General features: G+C 48.7%; 2 protein-coding genes across 7 annotated transcripts in view; both read right to left on the minus strand.

The window, feature by feature from the left end:
- The window catches only part of TRIT1 (tRNA isopentenyltransferase 1), a 92,440-nt gene extending 78,715 nt beyond the window's left edge, over window positions 1–13,725 (minus strand). For 5 of the 6 annotated variants that reach the window (XR_006383144.1, XM_044237905.1, XM_044237907.1 and 2 more), the window contains exon 1: window positions 1,021–1,194. Coding sequence is in view for 5 of the 6 variants with exons in the window: in XM_044237905.1 (XP_044093840.1) it covers window positions 1,021–1,194 (174 nt within the window). In the remaining variant the exon portion in view is untranslated. Of the gene's footprint in view, window positions 1–1,020; window positions 1,195–12,055 lie in introns of those variants that run through there. The other variant, XM_044237908.1, reaches the window with a different exon arrangement.
- MYCL (MYCL proto-oncogene, bHLH transcription factor) lies at window positions 11,727–18,246 on the minus strand. Its single transcript, XM_044237909.1, has 3 exons — window positions 18,166–18,246; window positions 17,325–17,829; window positions 11,727–14,337 (listed from the first exon to the last, which is right to left on the minus strand). Exons 1-3 carry the CDS (start codon window positions 18,244–18,246, stop codon window positions 13,739–13,741), a joined length of 1,185 nt encoding a protein of 394 aa, XP_044093844.1. The 3' UTR covers window positions 11,727–13,738.
- Between the last annotated feature and the right edge of the window lie 2,932 nt (window positions 18,247–21,178).

The raw sequence follows: 21,178 nt of genomic DNA on the forward strand, positions 1-21,178 counted from the left end.
TGTGTTGATGGCCATGTCACTCCAAATGAATTAATAAAGGTAGAAACCATGCCCAGAGGTTTATCGGGTGTAGTAGGGAGAAGGAATGCCTTTCCTTGCTGAGTACCCATCAGGTAGATACCAGACTCAGTGGCAGGCATTTCACATCAAGCATCTCATTTACTCTGTAAAAACTCTTTAACTGCAAATTATCTTCAATAAATAGGGTTTACAATTCCTCCATCACAGATTTACCCTAAATGTCAACCACTCTCAACCCAAGCCCAAATGCAACCGGGTGCCAGGTGTATTACCCTCCTCGGCTTCCCTCTAACTCAAGGAAGAGGACAAAGCCTCCTGGCTCCCATCAGCCAGTAGGGAGTTAAAAATCTCAACTTAAACGTTTACCAGGTGCCTGGCCCGGCCTTTTCAGGACCGTGCTCTCCATTCTAAAACTCACGCTCTCACTTATTTAGCACCACAGCCCTGGGAAGTAGGTGCCATTTTTTCCACTTTACAGATACGTTAAGCTCATGCGGTCGATGGCAGATTCGGAAGTAGAATGCAGGTCTCCTGAATATCCACCCTGTTCCATTCCCTCAGGAGTTATTCATAGACGGTAACCGATTTATACCGCTGTCGCTGAGTACTCTAAATAGCAAAAGCGCTGTAACAATTTTCATTCAACAGGTATTTATTGGACGCCTGTCAACCATGTAGGTTCAAATGCCACCTCCTCCCCTTATTCGCTATGTGACACGGAGAAAGCCGTTTCATCTCCCTAGGTGAATTCCCTCAAGCGTCAATGGAGATAGCATCTAACAACAGCAACGTCTTGAGAAGCAAATGAGAGAAAACTGACTCAATCGCCTGACACTATGTCTGGTACACAGTGGGCCTCTAGTAATTATGGGTTCCCTTCACTCCGCCCCACAAGCCTCGGGGATCACCCACTACTACCATGCGACAGGGGATCCACTCGACCACAGGCCCGCAGGCGGCCTCTGGGTTTCGCAGGCCCGGGGCCAACCGCACTCTTACCTGCATGGAGTCAGCGCTAACGATTTCTCCACCGAGCCGCTGGCCTAGCTGCAACGCCAGGGTGGATTTGCCGGTGCCCGTGGCCCCGAGAATCACTACAAGAGGCAGTGTCCGTGGCAGACCCCGTAGCCCGGCGCCCACAGAAACTGCTCGTGCAGCCGCCGCCGCCGCCATCTTGAAGATATCTGCGATTGCGCGGGAGCAGCTGTCCCCATGGCAACCGTCAGTGCGCCTGCGCATACGTAGGGTTCCGCGAGGAGGACCAGAGGAGGGGTGGGTGGGGCGAGACCACGGTTTCCAAGCTTAAGAAGCTTCGACATGTCTGTCATCAGCTTGCTGGTATCAGAGGCTCGACAATCTTCCTCTCTCCTTTTTGGTTGTTTTTTGTTTTTTTTTTTTTAATAACTGATTATCGATTTATTAAAAAGATTGATTTTTTTAGAAACTATCTCCTCTCTTAAATGAGGGATAGCAGTCCTATCTCAAGTCTATCCCTGTTATTTTTTTTTTTTATATCCCTGTTATTTTTTCTTTCATGGCGCCTAGTTCTTTTCATCATACCACTAATTACAATATAAAAATATATACTGATTTCTTTTTTTTTTTATTTGACAGAGATCACAGGTAGGTAGAGAGGCAGGCAGAGAGAGAGGAAGGAAAGCAGGCTCCTTGCTGAGCAGAGAGCCGGATGCGAGGCTCGATCCCAGCATCCTGGGATCATGACCTGAGCCGAAAGCAGAGGCCTTAACCCACTGAGCCACCCAGGCGCCCCTATATACTGATTTCTTGTGTATTGTCTGATTTCCATTCCAGGCTGTTAGCTCCATAAAGGCAAGGAACAGATTCTGCCTAAGTCATTGCTGTATCTCCAGTGGCTAGCACAGTGTCTGATACAGAAAGATACCCAATAATTGTTAAACGGAAAGGAGAATGGTTTGCCTATCTACTGCTAGAGCCAGTGAGCTAGATAGATGTGTGGTGTTCTCCAGGATCAGATATCTGCCCAGTTCTCAGGCAAGGGCGGCTGCTCTAACATTTTTATCCCAAACGCAAAGCCAGACACAATCAGAAGGCGGGACAAAAGTTTTCTCCTTTTTGGTGAAAAGAATGCAAGAAATGGGTTAAGAACAGCAAGTAAACAACCCACAAAATATGAAGAGGAAAAATAAGGAAGGAAGAAAGGGTAAAGAAGTAGTAACCCTCAAATTAAAGTGGAGACCAGAGGACCAAAATTCAGGAAACCCTACAACCTGGGACGCCTGGGTGGCTCAATTAAACATCTGCCTTCGGCTCAGGGTATGATTCCAGGGTCCTGGGATTGAGCCCCAAAATAGGCTCCCTGCTCAGTGGGGAGTCTGCTTCTCCCTCTCCCTCTCCCTCTCCCTCTGTCCCTCTTCCCCCACTCATGTTCTCTCTCTCTCTATCTCAAATAAATAAAATCTAAGAAGGAAAGAGCAAGCTTTGAAATCATAGACCACGGTTCAAATCCCAGTTTTGCTACTTATCCGCTGCTGTGTGACCTCACACAATTAACTTTACCTTTTAGCCTCAGTTTTATCATGAAATACCTCTCAGGACTGTCATAAGGATAAATTGAAGTTATATCTGAAAAGTACCTACTACAACACCCTAGCACAGAATGACCACCATTTGTTGAACACTTCGTATTATTATAACAGTAACACCCCATCTGCCTCACTAAGAAGGTAAGAGCAACAACCTAAGGCCAGAGTAATTTTCAGACCATGTAAATTACCTAAATATACATTCTATCAACCCCTTGTTAACCAATTTAAGGGTTAATTTTTTTTCTGGCTGAGATCACTGGTCTCTGCCTAGCTCTCAGGTCATATCACCCGGATCCCTTGGGCCAGAGAAATTACCCCCTGCAAGTTTAGAGCATATGATAGGCCTGCCTGGAATAAGTGTTGATACATTTCTCCATTGCTTGGATCACTGCTGGCATAATGGCCACTCTTGCAGACCTAGCCTAAAACCTGTAGCCACATGTATTGTTTGGAGAACATCAGAACCTAGGGTACCCTGTCCCTCCTTTTCTCAGTCCAGTCTGCTTTGATCAAAAGCCTGTTCTCTCCAATTTGTGGTACCCGCCTGGGGCTGGTTTTAAAATCGAGATGTGTGGCAGTATATTGGCAGACACTCTCACATGATGGTTGTTAACTGTAGAGCCTTTGCCTGGAGACTTTCAGAGGGTACGGTTACCATGACAACCACTAGAAAGATGGCAGGCAGGAGAAATGATGCAAATAAAGCAAAAGGGAGGCTAATTTCATGATGACAATCTGACCATGACAGAGTGTGCTCACTCACAGATGGTAAAGCACTATCCAAGTCATGACCAGGTGACTGTTACTAGAGAGAGAAAAAAAGAGGGGGGTGGAATTTACCACTGAGAGACCCAAAGAGGGAGAAGCTGGTTACCAAGGCAACTGGGGAGAAAGGAATGAAAAAACGGGGCTTCACCACAGCAGCAGCAAATTGCTTCTAGCCAAGCAACACGGGACTGTTGCTATAGAAACAAAGAGAACAGGGATCCTATAGACCATGGGGAGAATTATCACTGAAATGCTGAGCAGGAAAGACTCCTAAATCAGAATGGAGCCCATGGTCCAAAACAAATCAGGAGAGGTGAGAAAAACAACATACCATTTCCATTTGCTTTAATTCTACCAGTCCTACCCCAAGAGAATAGGAACATATTTTTTAAATACCTTTAGGCTATTTCCTTTGTACCTCGGTTTGTCTCCCTAATGATGTTCTGAACTCTAAATTATACTAAGAATAGTTCCTTCCAGATAATCTGTAACTTGAAACCCTCATTGGTATGTTTAAGTTCAAGGGAAAATTGGGAAATTGAAGTCTATGACCAAGAATTAATAAGAATTTATTTTAAAAAACATAAAATCCTCTTATAGGAAGATTTGCATGGTAATGAGGAAACAAAAGGTGACAAAGGGAACCAAGAAAGCTATTTGGGGAAAAAAAAAAAAAAAGCTATTTGGGGGCACCTGGGTAGCTCAGTCGGTTGAGAGACTGGCTCTTGATTTCTGCTCAGGTCATGATCTCAGGGTTGTGGGATCAAGCCCCATGTCAGGCTCCTTGCTCAGCAGGGAGTCTGTTGGAGATTCCCTCTCTCTCACACTCCCTGTGCCCCTCCCTCACTCCCTCTCTAAAATAAGTCATTACATGGGGTGCCTGGGTGGCTCAGTGGGTTAAAGCCTCTGCCTTCAGCTCAGGTCATGATCCCAGGCTCCTGGGATTGAGCCCTGCATCGGGCTCTCTGCTCAGCAGGGAGCCTGCTTCCTCCTCTCTCTGCCTGCCTCTCTGCCTACTTGTGATCTCTGTCTGTCAAATAAATAAATATAATCTTTTAAAAAAATAAAAAATAAAATAAGTCATTACAAAAAAAGAGAGAGAGATTGAGAGAGAGAAAAGAAAGCTATTTGTAGTTATGCCCAAGTATTAGCCCTGATCCCTCTCCCCATTCTCTGAGGCCTGATGGGAAGTAGCTCAATATATTTTGAAAGATAACTAAAGAGGAAAGAGAGTCTCTCACTTAAGGTATATTGTATATCTAGAGGTGGAGGATGAGAAGCCCACCTCCCATACTCTATAGCTTACAGATTATTTGGGGTAAAGAGATAGTTGAAAAGAGATAGTTGGATGGCTTCAGTCCAGAGCATATCTAAAATTTAAGAATAAGTAACTAGGGGGGGCGCCTGGGTGGCTCAGTGGGTTGAGCCGCTGCCTTCGGCTCGGGTCGTGATCTCAGGGTCCTGGCATCTCGAGTCCCGCATCAGGCTCTCTGCTCAGCAGGGAGCCTGCTTCCCTCTCTCTCTCTCTGCCTGCCTCTCCATCTACTTGTGATTTCTCTCTGTCAAATAAATAAATAAAATCCTAAAAAAAAGAATAAGGAACTAGGGACATTCATATTACTTGGAGGGTAATAATTCTTTGCCTCCCCTTCTGATAGTCCACAGCCAGCCACCTAATTATTATCTCTAATGTGTGCATGTTGTACAGTGTCTGTCTGTAGGAAAGACATCTAATCAGGCTGGACAACCTCTGCACCAGTCTTACCATCTTTAGAAAACTGAGAGCAAGGACGCCTGGGTGGCTCAGTGGGTTAAAGCCTCTGCCTTCAGCTCAGGTCATGATCTCAGGGTCCTGGGATCTAATCCTGAATGGGGCTCTCTGCTCAGCAGGGAGCCTGCTTCCTCCTCTCCCTCTGACTGCCTCTCTGACTACTTGTGATCTCTGTCCCTCAAATAAATAGATAAAATCTAAAAAAGAAAAAAAGAAAGAAAGAAAGAAAATTGAGAGCAGTGGTGCCTGGGTGGCTCAGTCATTAAGCATCTGCCTTCTGCTCAGGTCCTGATCCCAGGATCCTGGGATCCTGATCCCCACCTTGGGCTCCCTGCTCAGCGGGAAGCCTCCTTCTCCCTCTCTCCTACTCTCCCTGCTTGTGCTCCTTCTCTTGCTGTGTGTCTCTCTCTGTCAAATAAATAAATAAAATCTTTAAAAAAATAAAAAGAAAATTGAGAGCAGTACATGGGGTGGGATGGCATGGGAACATGGCAAGAAAAGAGAAAGGGGGAAATGCGTAGAGGTAGAGGGGATATCTGACTCGCTAGTGTTCATTATTTCTTGTCCTCTGTATATTTTAAATAATTTACTTAAAATTTGTTAGAGGAGGCTAAAAGTAAAGCCATTGGAGTCGAAGTGTGATTCAAAGTGAAGCATCCAGAAAGCTTAAATGTTCAACATGGAAATCGAGAGGATGCTGTGATAGGACAGAAGGAGGAATGTGCCATGGGAGGTCTGAAGCATCTGTTTTTGTTGAGTTGAAGACAAACACTAGCTTTTTATACAACCCTAGGTGCCTTTTCAGCCTGATCCCCATACTAATTAGGTACCCCAAATAAAATATATATCTTGTAGGATTATTTTATGATGAACTTGGTGCCTGTATTGGTCTCTTAGGGCTGTTATAACACATTGCCACAAACTGTGTGGCTTAAAACAACAGAAATTTATTTTCTCACAGTTCTCGACCCCAGAAGCCCAAAATCAAGGGGTTGCCAGGGCCACGCTCCCAAGCCTACCTCTAGGGAAGAATCCTTCTTTGCCTTTTCTAGCTTCCAGTGGTTGCTGACATTCCTTGGTTTGTGGCAGCATGACTCCAATCCTGCCTCTGTCTTCATATGGCCATCTTCTCTGTGTGTATCTCTTCCACATTTCTCCCTCCCTAGGATGCCAGTCATTGAATTAGAGCCCACCTTAATCCACTATGACATCATCTGAACTTGATTACATCTGCAGACAGCCTATTTCCAAACAAGGTCACATTCATGGGTTCTGGATAGACACAAGTTGGGTGGGGGACAAGATACAACCCATCTGAGTGCCTGTGAATCATCACAATACTTCGCTTTGGTTGCTGTTTCCACTGGCGAATTGTCGATTCAAAATTGGGAGCTCAAAACAAGCGAGGTTCCCCTCACCAGAGTGGAGCTCACCATGTTGTAGGGTTTCTATTATACCTAAAGTTGAGTTACAGGGTTTTCTCCAGGCGTCCTCAGAGGGGGCTCACTTCCGGTCTTCTCAGCTGTCTAAGAGGGCCTGCACACCCACAGTGAAGCCCCAAAGGCTGTAAGATCAGAGTGGGGGAAGTACAAAAGGGAAAAAGCCATAAAGAGCTCCCGTCCAGTCCTGATCTCATAACTCTTTCAAGCTCTCTCCTCTGTGTCTCCTTTGGCCCCTTTTCTTTCTCCTGGCTCAGCAGGTTGGGCCTTCATCATCTTTATATCCTGAGGAGTCTCAAATCTATACCTTCCTTGCAAACCCCTTCCTAAAGCTTTCGTACCACATCCTCAGCTTCTTGTTGGGTGCTCTATTTTGTATGACCCCATCACCGCAAACCTCACGGTGTCCCAAGCTACAGTCAGTTTCTTTCCCTGACTTCCCTATTTCAAAGAACCACTGAGGAAGTTGACAATCAAAAGGGTCCTCTCAGAAATCCCGTGCAGCTCTTGTTTTGTAAAAATATGACCACCCAGCCGGCACATCAGACCAGATTCTTCCCCATTCCCCAAGACTCCATACAACCTCCCCCATCCCCTCTTCCCCCCAAACTATTCCCTCCTCCCAGAACACCTTCCTCCTCTTCATTCGGCTACATGCTGCAGAGATTTCCAGTTCCAGTTATAGTCACAGTATCTCCACCAAGAACTTTCTTGATGACTCCAAATAAAGTGCTTTCTTCCCCTTCTGAGGCCTGTAGCCCTCGTCTGAGACATGTACTGCCTTATCTCATGATCGTGTTCACACGCTCATGAACTTCCACAAGGAGCCTAGCTTCATAGACCACTGTTCTCACTGTGCGGCGGGCACTATTCTAAGTGTTTTATGTAGAATTACCTGTTGAATCTTTACAACAGTCCTGTGAGGCAGGTATTAATATCATATCCACTTCAGGGAAGAAGGAATCTTCTAGGGCTCAGAGAGGCTAAGGAATTTGCCCAACATCACACAGGTAGTGACTCCAAATCCCTATTCTCAACCATCATACTATACCATCTACACCACCTTCTATGGAGATACATATATAGATATAGATAGATAGATAGATAGATAGATGTATGTATTTTTTTTAATCTCCACAGGACCTGTCTCCAACTCTTCATTCCAGTGTTCTTCAGGATTCCACCTTCCTGCTTGCTTGTCAGTGGCATAGATATTCCTGGCTCTGACCTACTGTATCAGGTGTGAGCGGGGGGGCGGGAAGGGGGTTCCTTAATGCACACTCAAGTTTGAGAGTCACTGCCCGAACAAAACAGACGTTTGAGGGTTTACCTGGAGAAATGGGGTCAGTTAACCCCAGCTCAGTTCGAAGGTACCGCAGTGCCCAGTAAGGACAAAGGGAGGGCCGACAGGTGCCACAGCATCCCAGACTCACAGCTTCTGCCTGTCGTGGGTCGTGGGATGCTGTGGACCAGCTGGAAGCTCAGGTCTTGTGCCTCACTTTCCCCCTGTGCCTAGCTCAGGCTCCCCAGACTCTGGCTACTCTTGAGGTATCACTCTGTGTACTCCACATTACTTTAAGTACTCCTTCTGGGAAGATTCCTTATTCTACCAGTCTCTTCCATCGCTTTTCAGATATGACTAATCTGTATTCTAGGTGTGGCTTGCTAAATGCTTGGAAAAACACTAATCGTTTCCTGAACACTTACTACCGCTCAGAGCAGCCCCATGAAGTGGATGCTATTATTAAGACCTGTTTCACAGAGAAGGTCATAATTTGCCCAAGGTGGTGGCAAAGGTTCAGCTGGAAATTGCAGAGCCAGATTTGGAACTAAGACCTGTTGGGTGTGGGAGACCACTGAACTGTACCGCTTCCTACAGGTTTAAAGGCAATCCAACACTTCCTGGGCACCTACTGGGCCCCTGGCACTGAGTCTAATTATTTAATAACTCACCTGATTAGAGACTTTAAGAACATATTTACATTTCCTGGCCCAAAGAATGGTAACGTTAATACAGTTGATCCCTTTGGCAGCAGTTCCAAATAAAGACATTAACAAGAGCAGAGCAGCCCACCGGGCTTAAAGTAGAAATGCTCACCCTCCAGCGGAACTTCGGCTGACACACTTAGACACCTCCCCTTCAGGCCTCCCCAGTCAGACACCCACTCATCAGTCATCTTCCAACTGGCTATCTTATCCTCAGAAAGAACCTCTTTCTGTTCCCTCCTATCACCCTCCAGAGCAACAAAGCCATCCCCATCCTCCCCTCCCCCTTCTCAAGTGAATATTCTTGAATATCCCAACCCCCGGAGCCCTTTACACAAATTCAGCACATCTAAGATAGTTCAACCTGTCTCAGTCCCCCCAAAATAGCTTTCCACAGGGGCGGGAATTAGCACACGTGTTAGCCTTTTATTGTCTAACAGGGAGGGTGACCTTTCTTTTCTACACTAAGTGTGGCTTCTCAACTGCCCCTTTATTGTCCACGTGCATGTCCTTGGGTTGGGTGCCCAGTCCCTTAGGTGTACAATTCAGAGTCAAACCTAATTTGTAGAAATTGTTCTCTGAAATCCAGGAATAAACTCCTGGCTATTTTCAGACAAAGATAGAGGTAGGAGTCTGTAGAAATGAGCTAGGAAGGAGCTTAAAATACCTCACATTCCAGAAACACCCTCCCTTCCCCCCAGGAGATGGCTTTATTCCCACTCCTTTTTCAGCAGAGCTGGACTCAGAGGAGCTGAAGCTTGGAGACAGGCGGCTGGCACTAGCTGTGTGGGCTTGGACAAATGATTTCAATGTGTCTGAGCTTCAGTTTGCTCATCTGTGAAATGGGGTTGATGCCACCCTGTTCCCTAGGTTATTGTGAGAAGTAAGATATGTAAAACAACTAACACCAGTACCCATATCTAGGGGTTCCTATGATTTTACGGAGGGCTCCTGAATTCTTTCAAGGCTAGGAAAAGGAGAGAAGTCCAACAAAGTAGTCTCTTGATAAATGGCATCAAAGATGTAGGATGAGTGTACTGGGAGCAGAGTGACTAGAACTGAAAGAGGGAACTGGAGTTTTAAGAAGAGAATCCCAGCAATGCAAGCCTATTTTTTTTTTTTTTTTTTGTCAAATAGCTACTTACAAACTAGGTTTGGTGACCTGGATGCACCAGGGATGGAGTGGAAAGTTTATCTGACGGGAGACTGGGTTTGGGATTCTGATTTTGTTATGTGACCTTGTCACTTTGCAAATGTGAGGAATTTATAGGAGCTTTTTGGCTCTACTCAGGCTCCCTACAAGAGAGGGTGAGCAGGCAGGCAATACCGAACAGGTCTGAGCTGTAAGGAAGGATTAGCTGAGGCAAGGTGGCCTCCCCCCACCATGATGCTCATGGCCTTTCCAAACAGCAACTGTTGGCTTTTCCCAGTCCCAGGAGGGGCCTCTCTGGGGCAAGACTAACCCACCCAGGCCACAACTGCTGCACAGTGACTGGTCATGGAACATTTGTTCTACTTCCTCTCAATAAGTGGCAGGCACAATGGCCCCAAGGAAAGACAATTCCAACAAGCAGTTAAGTGATGGAATTCCATATTTACCTCCCCCACACATCCCATGCTAACAAAACAAGCTGTTGTTATTAATGCTATGATTAAGACCTCAGGCTGTGGAGATAGGCAAAGCAGGTTTCAGGGGCTCCTGGGTGGCTCAGTCATTGAGCATCTGCCTTTGGCTCAGGTCATGATCCCAGGGTACCAGGATCAAGCCCCCACATCAGGCTCCCTCCTCAGTGGGAAGCCTGCTTCTCTCTCTTCCACTTTCTATCAAATAAATAAATAAATAAAATTACAAAAAACAAAAAGACAAAAAATGGATTTCAGTCCCAGCTCGATTACTTATTAGCCCTGTCACTTTGGGCAGTTTTGTTTTCAGTCTTAGAACCTCAGTCTCCCTCCTCCCTGCCCCCCCCAAGTAGCTGGTTGTGATGTCATATGTAAGAGGGAGCAGAGTCCTTTGGCATACGTGGTGTTCTGTCAGGAATGGCGTTTATTCAATTCTCCCTTCTTGCATCAACAGTAAATTTATGAGAATGATGAGGGGGAAGGGGAGTCTTCATTTTCTTTCACTAATGGAGGGAGAAGGTTAAAAAAATTTACATCACAAAATATTTGAGGATCTTTAAGACATCCTGCAAAGTCATCAGGTCATCAAGGTAAGAATGGTACCACCCTGAAGAATATAAGCCTTTATACTCTAGAAAGGAGTTTAGGGGTGCCTGAGTGGTGCATGGGTTAAACACCCAAATCTTGGTTTCAGTTCCGGTCACGCATGATCTTGGGGCCATGATCTCTGTGTCGTGAGATCGAGTTCCGAGTCAGGTTCAGCACTCAGTGCAGAGTCTGCTTGGGTCTCTCCCTCTGCCCTGCACCCCCATAAATAAATAAATCTAAAAGAAAGATAGAAAGAAAGAGTAACCTGGCGATTCACAGACCTGTACCCCTGGGGCTAATAATACATTATATGTTAATTAAAAATTTAAAAAAAAAGAAAGAGAGGGACACCTGAGTGGCTCAGTTGGTTGAGCAGCTGCCTTCGGCTCGGGTCATGATCCTAGTGTCCTGGGATCGAGTCCCACATCCGGCTCCTTGCTCGGCGGGAAGCCTGCTTCTCCCTCTGCCTCTGCCTCCCATTCTGTCTGCCTGTGCTCGCTCTCTCTGCCTCTCTCTCTCTGACAAATAAATAAAATCTTTAAAAAAAAAAAAAGAAAGAGAAAAAGAGACTTAAAATCTACTACTTCATTAATACCTGCCGCCCCCCACCCCACACCATAGTATTTATCCCCATTTTACAGATAAGAAAACAAAGGGTCACAGAGGTAACGCTAAAAGGCACAGAACAAATCAGGTAATGGAACTGGGATTTCAAACCTTCCAAAGTATAAATTCAGTACTCCTTGCAATTCACAAGAGGATTTCCCGTTCACCAAGTACACCAAGTACTGAACCAACATTGTTTAGACTTGTCTGAAATGGCATTTCAGGAACCCAAGGTGGAATGACCTGGTTAGCAACATGGTTTAGAGAAATGCAACCTTCTGGATCACTGGTGGTTACCCTGAAATCCTTTCCCTTGGCTCAGGGGGACTTGGCTGGCATAAGGTGCCCCCACTCTGATATGTTTGAGAAATCTTTTATTAGCGGAAGTCCCACAAGGCAACATTTTAAAATCAGGCAATTGATAATCACAACTAAATACAAAATTTCAGGTAAACTTGCCTTTCGAAATAAATCAGACTCTTGCAACAGGAGAATTGCCCAAGAGTTTTGTCTTTTTTTTTTTCTTGTACAAAAACAATTAACACCACTTTGCAAAAGGCATACAAAAATACAGTATTAAAAAAAAAAAAAACAAATAAAACAAACCACTGCTCCCAGCCTAATACCCAACAGCAGCTTATAAAACACAAGCTATTCAGGTGATACATCAGTAACCTTTATCCCACCTGTTCTCCAAACACAATTCCAGAAGTCAGCTGGCTCCCGAAAACCATACTCCAGAAAGTAGAGAGGTTCCCCAAACTTCCACTGGGGTTCTCTGAGGCCAGGAAGCAACCTCAGAAACAGACCACTGTGCATAGTAAGTTTGGAAGTAGCAGCTGGCTTTGCAGAGCAGCAGAGAGTGCTCTACCGTCCTCCCCTCCCCCGCTTTCAAAACCACAGCCAGTAGGCACCTGCTGCCCTGGGCAGGGTTCTGGAGGAGCTGATCTTTCTTCCAGGCCAGGCTTAGGGGCTCCTGAGTTTGCCCACAGGACACCTGTTGGGTTGGATGCCTTTCCAGACTGGATGCGGCACCTGGAATCCACTTGGACGTACTAAGTTCACCTGGGGCCAAATCCATGGTCGGCTAAGCAGCGCTCCTGGAAGCTCCTTTAAAACACACCAGGAGACTAGTCCACCTTCTGGAGGACTGGATGAGTCCCAGCAGCTCTCCTAGCAAGAACTTCAGCAAGGCCCAGACGCCGGGAAAGAGATCTGACTCATGGCAGGCTGGCATGGGGCCCGAGGGTGGCTCTGGAGCCAGCAAGCAAGCTCCTTGGAGTTGCACTAGAAGGACAGTTCTAGTAGAACTTCAGACTTACCGGGGCGGGCATGGAGAGAAGAGGGAAGTGGGAAAGAGGAAGTGGTAGAGTTTCCCCCTCCGCAGGTGCCTGACATCTGCCTTGAGAGAAGATTCCAAGATGGAAAACACCTGGATGGATAACAGTTCCCAGCCAGGACTCCAAGCCTTCCCCAGGCCGCAGGCTAGGACCCATTTCCCAGCATCTTGGGGAAATATTTCTGACCTGTGGCAACGGGGTGCTGTGGAGCCCATTGCATAACAAAGGCAGAAGGAAACAAAAAAGTCCCTTGTGGGGACAGAATGGTTTCTCCCTCAGAGGAAAGGGCCCAGAGGGCTTTGAGACAAAGAATCTAGAGGCCAAACTCTTTTTAAATGTTCTCAAGGTCGCAGCATTTAGACTGGGAGGAGGGGTGTTGGCTAATATCATTACATATATATATGTATATATGCACATATATATATGTATATAGTATATATAAATTTTCCAACTCCTCAGCTACTGTAAAGTGTCTGACAGTGAGGTAATGGTCCATGCTGATCAAGTCTGTGAACCTGTCTTCACCCAAGACAGCTCGTGTGTCTCCTGGAAAGAAGAGCCTCAGGGAGAGCCTCCGGGCCCAGCTGTCCTAGCATCACCCCAGAGACACCAGCGGGAGCATCCTTTCCCAGCCTAAAGCTCATCCGGAGTGTGAGATTTCATGCCGGCTGGAGCCCCCCCACCCCCAACAACGTCCACCACCTGTTGCATAGCATCTGTCAGGCTTTTCTTCCGAGCTAGTGAGCTAGGCAGCCCCCAAGTCTCCTCGGTCAGCTGCCTGCCTGAGAAGCCCGAGGTGCCAGAGAAGACCCAGCGCTCCTGTGAGTCGGGGAAGCGGGAGCGCTGGGCTTCAAGGTTTCCGAGAATGCGAGCCCTTAGGAGTGTGTGCGCCAGCTGCACTGCATTCTGGAAGGTACTGTTCAGACTGTCCCACCATCACCAAAATGTGCAAATTACTAAGGGGGAGAAGGAAGGTGAAAAAATAAACTCAGGTCTCTGTAAGACAGAGCAGTCGGCCTTTTTGGTCACTTAGTAGCCGCTGAGGTACGCAATTCTCTTCTGCAGCTGCTGCTGCCGGCATCGGAGCTGCCTTTTCTCCGTGGCCATCCTCTTCTCGGCCCCCACCAGGGCTTGCAAGTACTCCAAGGCCTTGCTCAGGATCACCACTTTGGGGGCCTTGGAGCAGCTGGCCAAGGTGGGTACCTGGTCCCTCAGGGCCAAGAACCGAGAACGGAGGTCATTCCGCCGTTTGCGCTCCAGGAAGTTGTGGTTCTTCCTCTTGGTCACATCCTCAGTGTCGGAACTGACGGGTTTGGGGTGGCAGGACTGGGGAGCCTCGCTTTCTACAGGTGGGGGACTCACGATCTCTTCATCTGCCTCTTCTTCCTTTTCCTCTGGGACATCTCTCTCCAGAGCTTCTTCTTGGGGACCTCTCTCTGGAGCCCCTCCTTGGGAACAGCTTTCCGGAGGAAAACGAGCGGCGTAGTTGTGCTGTTGCTGATGGATGGAGATGTGGAAGTGTTTCATGCAGGGGTCCAAAGGGTCTGCCCGCACCGTGATGGTGACTGGCTTCCGTACACCCAGGGACTGTCTCTTCTCCACTGTCACAACGTCAATTTCTTCACCCTCTGTCCAAGAAGAGAGATCCAGAGAAGAAACACACCCCATGAGAAACACACACACACACACACACACACACACCCTAGGCTGGGGCTTGAGAAAGGAACTGACATTTTCCCCCATTTAGATATAAAAGGATTGAAGTGAGGAGAAAGATAACTGGTTCGTTTGTAAGGGGGTAAGGGCAGCGTGAAGGAAAGAAGGGGAAATAAGCAAGGAGGAAAATATTCTCCAATTTCCTTTTGCACAGCAAGGCTTAGATAAGAACAAAAGGCAGACCCAAGCCAACAGCCCCCAGTCTGCCCAGGCGCTCCCCTCCCCCACCGAGGGGATGGAGAGAAAGAGCTATCGGCCTGGGACAAAGTTTAGCTCTAAAGATCTCCCCCAGTCGGGCTCTTTCATGCCCCATCAGAATTGTAAATGAGGGGTCTGTGGGCAGAGCTGCCCTTTGTTCCTGCCCAGCACAGTCTGCACTTGGGGAATTGTTACTTTTCACAAGTTATAAATCCTATTATTCCCCCACCTCTCGATTCTGCCATCCTTTTCAGCTGAAGATTCAGAGAAGGGCGGGGGGGTAGGGAGGGGGCTACAACCCATCCCTCCTCACCCACAGAGGGGAGGGAACGGGTTTCCCTCAGGAGCATTTTGCTCCTGGTTTCAATGGGTTTCTAGTCATCCATCATTTATAGGTCGTCCGCCCCACCCCCTTCCCTGGACCAGAAGAGGGTTGGATTTGTAATCGCTTGTCCGCAAAAGCTGCTGGAACTTCACAAAGGTACAAGCGACCATTTCCAAGCGACCTCTGCGGGGAACAGGGAACTGAGCAGCAGCAGAATGTCCCAATACAAGGGGCCAAAACACCAGGGACCTGGAGACGCCTGGAAATGCCCTCGTCATTCCCTGCCTCAAAGGTCTCCCTGGCTACCCAACCACGGAGAGGTGCAAATAGGGGAAAGCCTTCCTGCTTCACGCATTTTGCCGCCCCAGCATAGAAGGCCACCTTAATGCATTTCAGTCTGACAACATAAGAGCTCGGTTCTCGGCCTCTTTTGAATATCAGGATGCTTGAGCCCCTTTGTCAGGAAGGCTTCCATTGTGTGGACAATCGCATTATTTCTCCATTAATAAAACCTGACCATTCAGCCCTCCTGGCCACAAGGCCTGTGATTGGCTGGCTAAGCTGTGTTTGGAATGCTGTTTTACACAGCCCCTAGACCCTATTGGCTGAGCCTTGCCGTCAGTCACTCTCCCCACCCCCCCCTTATTGTTTGCAATCTGTTGCATTTTGTTCTGGGCCATGTGGCCTGTGAGTGAACCAGGAGCTTGCAAACAGGTTCAGGTTAAAGGGCAAGTCAGAAAATGATTCAGGAGGCTTCCCCACATCCCAAATCTTTAATATTTGTGTTAACCTCATAGCTGGTAAGGTTCTTGCCTAAGGAAGAAATAATGTAAGACACCATTCTTTTCAAAGATGGTCTAACTCTACCCAGACAAGGAAATGGTCTCAGCTGGACAATCAAGTCCAACCCTCTCGCGCGCAGAAGGAGAAACTGAGATCCAGATCAGCCAAGTCCGCATATCACCTTTGTAATAATCTGGATCTCAAACTAAGATCTCGAAACTCCCCAGACAATGCTTTTTCCACTCTATCACTCATCAGCTTTTGTAGAGATAGATCTTTATTTGTTTCTTGAACTCAAAACTCCCATTCCAGCCATTAAACAAACACGAGCTCTTGGTGTTGAAAGCAAGCAGGTTAAAAATGACCTTAACACAGTGGACCGAAAAAAATTGACTTTTAATTTCTTGTTATCCTTATTTTTCCCTTCAAGTGTATGACAACTTCCATACCCACTCCCCAGTTCCCTCTCAAATGGTTCTGTAGAAGTTATTCTTTAAAAGCCACCGAGAGTTTTCTCGGTCCTGATTTACCTGAAGCTAGTCAGTTGGCACCCTAGAGAAGCACCCTCTCTAGTCTCTCTCATGGGTAGAGGTTTAAGGGCTAGGAGAAGAACAGCATAGTTTGGTGGCACAGGATGCTGAAAGTCTGCCCTTCATGAGGTTTAAATTTGCATCCAAGGGTGGGGGAGGAGGCTGGAGCCCAGTATCTGTGATCCTGGCACCTAGCTCAGAGCTCAGTACCAAGCAGGGACCAGCGAACATTTGTTGAATGCAAGGAAGCAGGTACACAGAGACACAGGCGAAATTAGGAGGGAGCTAGAGGAACATCTTTCCAACTCAGACCAAATCAACAAAGCAAGGTGTAGCCCTTCCGGGATAAGCTACCGTGAAGACCCTGGAAACATCAAGGAAGTGCCTGGTTGCAATGGAGGATTGGGCAAAAGAAGATGGGACTTAGTTCTAGTGATTTCCTATTTCCAAGCCTCAGTTTTTCCATCTGTTAATAGGGAGCGTTCATTGCTCTCTTGCCTGTCTGGTGGGTGATTGTGTGGGGACACAAATGGTAGAGGGTAGGAATGGTGCAAGGGGAGGGCATTATGGGCATTTTAAAGTAAAGCAGACAGGAAACTAGATTTTTTAGAGTTAAGACTCTGGCTTTGCACAAAAGGCTCCTCAGCTTCCTCTCTCTCTAGGGGAGTGTGAGTTTCCCCAGGGAAAGTGGCAGCAACAAAAAACTTCAAGCCTCAAGTGACCTTTAAGGGACCCCTTCCAGCCTCCGGAGGACAGATATCCCCTACAGTCCAATCCTAGTATTATCCTCTCTAAACGCTAAGCTTCACCCAGTCTCCCTTGTCCCCTGGGGCTCCAATCATCATCAAAAGGACGCTGGCTCCCACGCCACTTCTTCAAACTGTTTACTAACACACCCACGTGCCAGACAGACACCGCTGGGGGCTACACCGGCAGCTTCAGCCAGAGAAAGGGGGAGGTGACCGAAGGGCTCGCGAAGACCCAATGCCAGACCTCAGATAGCGGCAGAGTTTTGGCCACCCTTGGGGTGCCCCCCTCTTGGATGGCCCGGGGCGGTCCTTACCCGAGTCGCTTGGGCTCTCGGACCCCGAGCAGGCCTGGGTCTTGGGCTCGCCCAGCGGACCGGGGGCAGCGGGAGCCGGGTTGCCGGCTTCGAGGCTGGGAGCGCAGTCTGGGGCGGCGGGCGCCTTGGGCGGGTTCCCCCGGGGTGCGCCGGCGGCAAGCCGGTCGCTCACCGCTCTCTCTAGTCGTTCCCGGGCGGAGAAGCCGCTCCACATGCAGTCACGACGGATGATGGAGGCGTAGTTCCTGCCCCAAGCTTTCGAATGGCCCCGGGATTCCGCCTCTTCCCCGGCGCCCCCTCCGGGCCAAGGCTCCGGGGGACCAATTCCAGGGGCTGAGTCCCCGGCGCCTGGACCCGAGCCCCAGGGCGGCGACGTGGGGGGCGACGGCACCAGCTCGAATTTCTTCCAGATGTCCTCACTGGGCGCCGTGGAGCGGTAGAAATCTTCCCCGCAGTCATAGTCGTAGAAATAGTGCTGGTACGAGTCGAAGTCCATGTCCGCTCCCTGCGGGAGGGAAGGGGACTGGCTGATGGGGTGCGGGCCGGGGAAGAAGGCGTCCCCAGGTCCCCCTGCACAGCCGGCTGCCAGACTCTCGTCCCTCCCCAACCTCCCGGCTGGCAGCCCGCGCCCTTCCCTCGCGTCCCGGGAAGCCCAGCCCTGAGTCGGCGCGCCCAGGGAAGCAGCTCACGACGCGCGGACTCGGCTGCGGGGAGCGAGTTCAAAGCAAACTTTGCCAGCGCCGCCCGGAGCGCAGCTCCCAGGGCCCGGCCGGGCCGGGTGGGGGCGCGTGGTGCCCAGGAGGCAGCCTGCAGCCCGCTTCCCGGCTGCCCGTAGCCTCACCTCGCTCCCGCAGCCCGCCACCTGGAGCGGACCGGCTCCCCGCCGGCTCGGGGCAGCCCGGCAGCCCGCACACAGGCACATGCGCGCCGCCGAGCGCGCGCCCCGCACTCAAAAGCGCGCCCCCCTCGCGCGCGTCCCCGTCCTCGCTCGCGCACGACGGCCCGGACGCTCCCGGGATCGGCGCGGGAGCGCGAGATGCAGGCGCATTGTTTCCGGCTGCCTTATATCTCGTCGCGCGCCCAGGGCTCTGGGGCCGGGGGCGGACCCTACGGGCCAGGACCCGCCCTTTCCCCGCCCCCGACAGGTGGGGGCAGTGGAGTCTCCGCCCCACCCCTCCTGGCTGCTCTCTCCCGCTCTACTCTATTCCCTGGATCCCCAAAATGAATTGCACACTGGGTCGTGCAGGGGCAGGCAGCGAACTGACACAGTTTGAGGGTCGTCTGGTGGAGGCGTGACTCTTCAGCTAGGCTTGGGCGGTCCCCGGCATGCAAACTGAAGGCGCACTCCTAGCCCACTCCGGGCTAGGGAATAGGGCTACTCCCTGCCCCGCCCCTCGAGCCCGCTTGACTGGCTTATTTCAGGTGCTTCTGCGGCCGGGTGTAGGTTGGGGGACTGGTGCACCTCCACCGCGCCACCTGGCGGCCCTCAGCCCTGAAGTGGGACTGGTCCCGGGTAACCTCTTTATCACCTGTTGGCCAGTTTCTTTACTGTGGTGGTCCAGATCTGGACCTCAGAGAAGCGAGGTAGGAAGGCTCCGGACTTTGGAGCATGAAACTTAACATTTCTGAGCTTCAGTTTCATCTATAAAATAAAGGATGGTAATACTTACCTTACAAGGGTATTGTGAGGATTTCTTTAAGAAGATAGAGTAGGGAAGGTACCAGGCCAAGAGAGGCAAGTAAACAGACTTAGTTAGCCCTGGTGTACTGTGGTAAGGAGGAGAATTTTTTTCCGGGGTTTAGGTCTGGGTTGAATCTCCCTTCTCTCACACTACACACAAAACAGCTCTGTAGGAGCTAAAGTACTAGAGGAAAGAAAATGGGGGATTTGGAGTTGAGAAACTTCATTCAAGCCTTTGCTTTGCTATTTGCTAGCTGTGGGGTCAAGTCACTCGAAGCCTCTGTTTGCTTATCTGTAAAATGGGACTATTGCCTGCAGTTGCATCTATGGCCAAAATAATGGACATATAAGCCCTTTGAAATGTCATCCATCTTCTATGCCTTTCGTGGGAAAAGAAAAGCTAAACTATATCATCATTCTGTTTAGGCCAAGTAAAGTAATTTGGGTTAGCAGCCAATATATCTAGAATGTTCTATGTGGCATGCAAGGTCTGGTCACTGTCTACAATCAGCAGCCAGATTGCCAGCTGTCTCTTTTCCTCCCACTCCTGTGGTCTAAGAGCACCAAAGTACTCACTGTTGACGTCCCAGCAGAGGGAAGTGAGAAGTGCAAGCAGTTCATTGTGGTGGAGCATACACAAAGTATGAATTGATGTAAGGGTTGGGAGAAAAGGCAGGGAAGATGACACCCTCAGTTTTGAATATATTGGGTCTAAAATGCTTGTAGGACATCTTTGAAGGCAGCAACTAGTTCTTACTAGCTTTGTAGCCTCAGTATGTAGAACAGCTTCTGGCAGATACTTCTGGACTTAGTGAGTGACTCAGCCAACCAGATTTTTATTGTGACAGTCTGTGTGCCCTGCTTTGTACTGAATGAAAGTGCAGGTCAGAAAGGTTCCAGGTTTGGTTGCAGTCCTAAGGCAGAGGGTTTGGAACTGTCTTTTGGCAACTTGCTCTCTGGTGTATGGATGCCTGAGATGGTTGCTGTACCAGTCAGGATTCTTGGTTCTACATGACAGAAACCAACCCCAGATAAATTTAAGCATAAAATCCTTCCTTATTGGAAGGATGTGGGATATAAAATCTACAGGATATTGGGATTCTATGCTTGGAAAATGGGTGTTCTCTTTCTATCCAGATGAAATCCTTACTCAACAGCCCTTCCCCATGATTCAGCAGACAGCACTAGGATTGTGTTGTAAGATTGTAGTAGGTGATATCTGGGGGCACCCATGAGGTGACCCCCACATCAAGAACTAGGATAAAGTAGGAGCGCCTGGGTGGCTCAGAGGGCTAAGCTTCTGCCTTCGGCTCAGGTCATGATCTCAGGGTCTCGAGATCTAGCCCCACATCGGGCTCTCTGCTCGGTGGGGAGCCTGCTTCCTCCTCTCTCTCTGCCTGCCTCTCTGCCTGCTTGTGGTCTCTGTCTGTCAAATAAATAAATGAAATCTTAAAAAAAAAAAAAGAACTAGGATAAAGTAAATTGTCTCTGAGAGTTGGGCTGCTCCTTCACTTTGCACACTTTTTTTTTTTGGTGGGGGGAGAGGATCAAACCATTTTATTGAGGGGTTCTGGGGGAAAGGTCAAAGAGGAAGAGGACAATAAGATCTGACTTCCCTGGCTGGGTTAGAATCTTACCCTTCCAGCTTCACAGTGGCCGAAAGCTATACAATTTGTTTAATGTCTGTCTTCCTCACCAGACTATAAGCTTAATGAGGGCAGAGACAAATGTCAGTCTTCTTGGCCACTCGTAACTCCAGGGCTTAGAGCAAAGCCCCACACATCACAGGTGCTTTGTAAATGTGTTGCCTGTTTGGTTGGACATAAGTTTCTAATGTTGTGAAGTAGAGATGTGCCAACCTGGCTGATGCAGACAAAACAACTGTCAGACCGAGTCTAGACTGTAACCTGAAAAAATGTATTTTTAAAAAAGATTTTATTTATTTATTGGATATAGAGAGAGAGCAAACAGGGGTGGGGAGGAGGGGTAGAGGCATAGGGAGAAGCAGACTCCTCACTGAGCAGGGAGCCCAATAAGGAGCTGATACAGGCTCGATCCCAAGACCCCAAGATCATGACCTGAGCTGAAGGCAGATGCTTAACTGGCTGAGCCACCCAGGTGCCTCCTGAATAAAGGCATTAAAGCCGCTTAAAGAAAGAAGGTGCCTTGGGGT

The sequence above is a fragment of the Neovison vison genome, chromosome 2, assembly GCF_020171115.1.
Source record: "Neovison vison isolate M4711 chromosome 2, ASM_NN_V1, whole genome shotgun sequence".
Lineage (NCBI taxonomy): Eukaryota > Metazoa > Chordata > Mammalia > Carnivora > Mustelidae > Neogale > Neogale vison.

Coding starts and splice junctions, on each gene's coding strand:
- MYCL (XM_044237909.1), bottom strand. CDS start 18,246: ATGTGCCTGTGTGCGGGCTGCCGGGCTGCCCCGAGCCGGCGGGGAGCC. Junction 17,830..18,165: donor TGGCGGGCTGCGGGAGCGAG/GTGAGGCTACGG, acceptor TCCCTCCCGCAG/GGAGCGGACATGGACTTCGA. Junction 14,338..17,324: donor CGAGAGCCCAAGCGACTCGG/GTAAGGACCGCC, acceptor CTTCTTGGACAG/AGGGTGAAGAAATTGACGTT.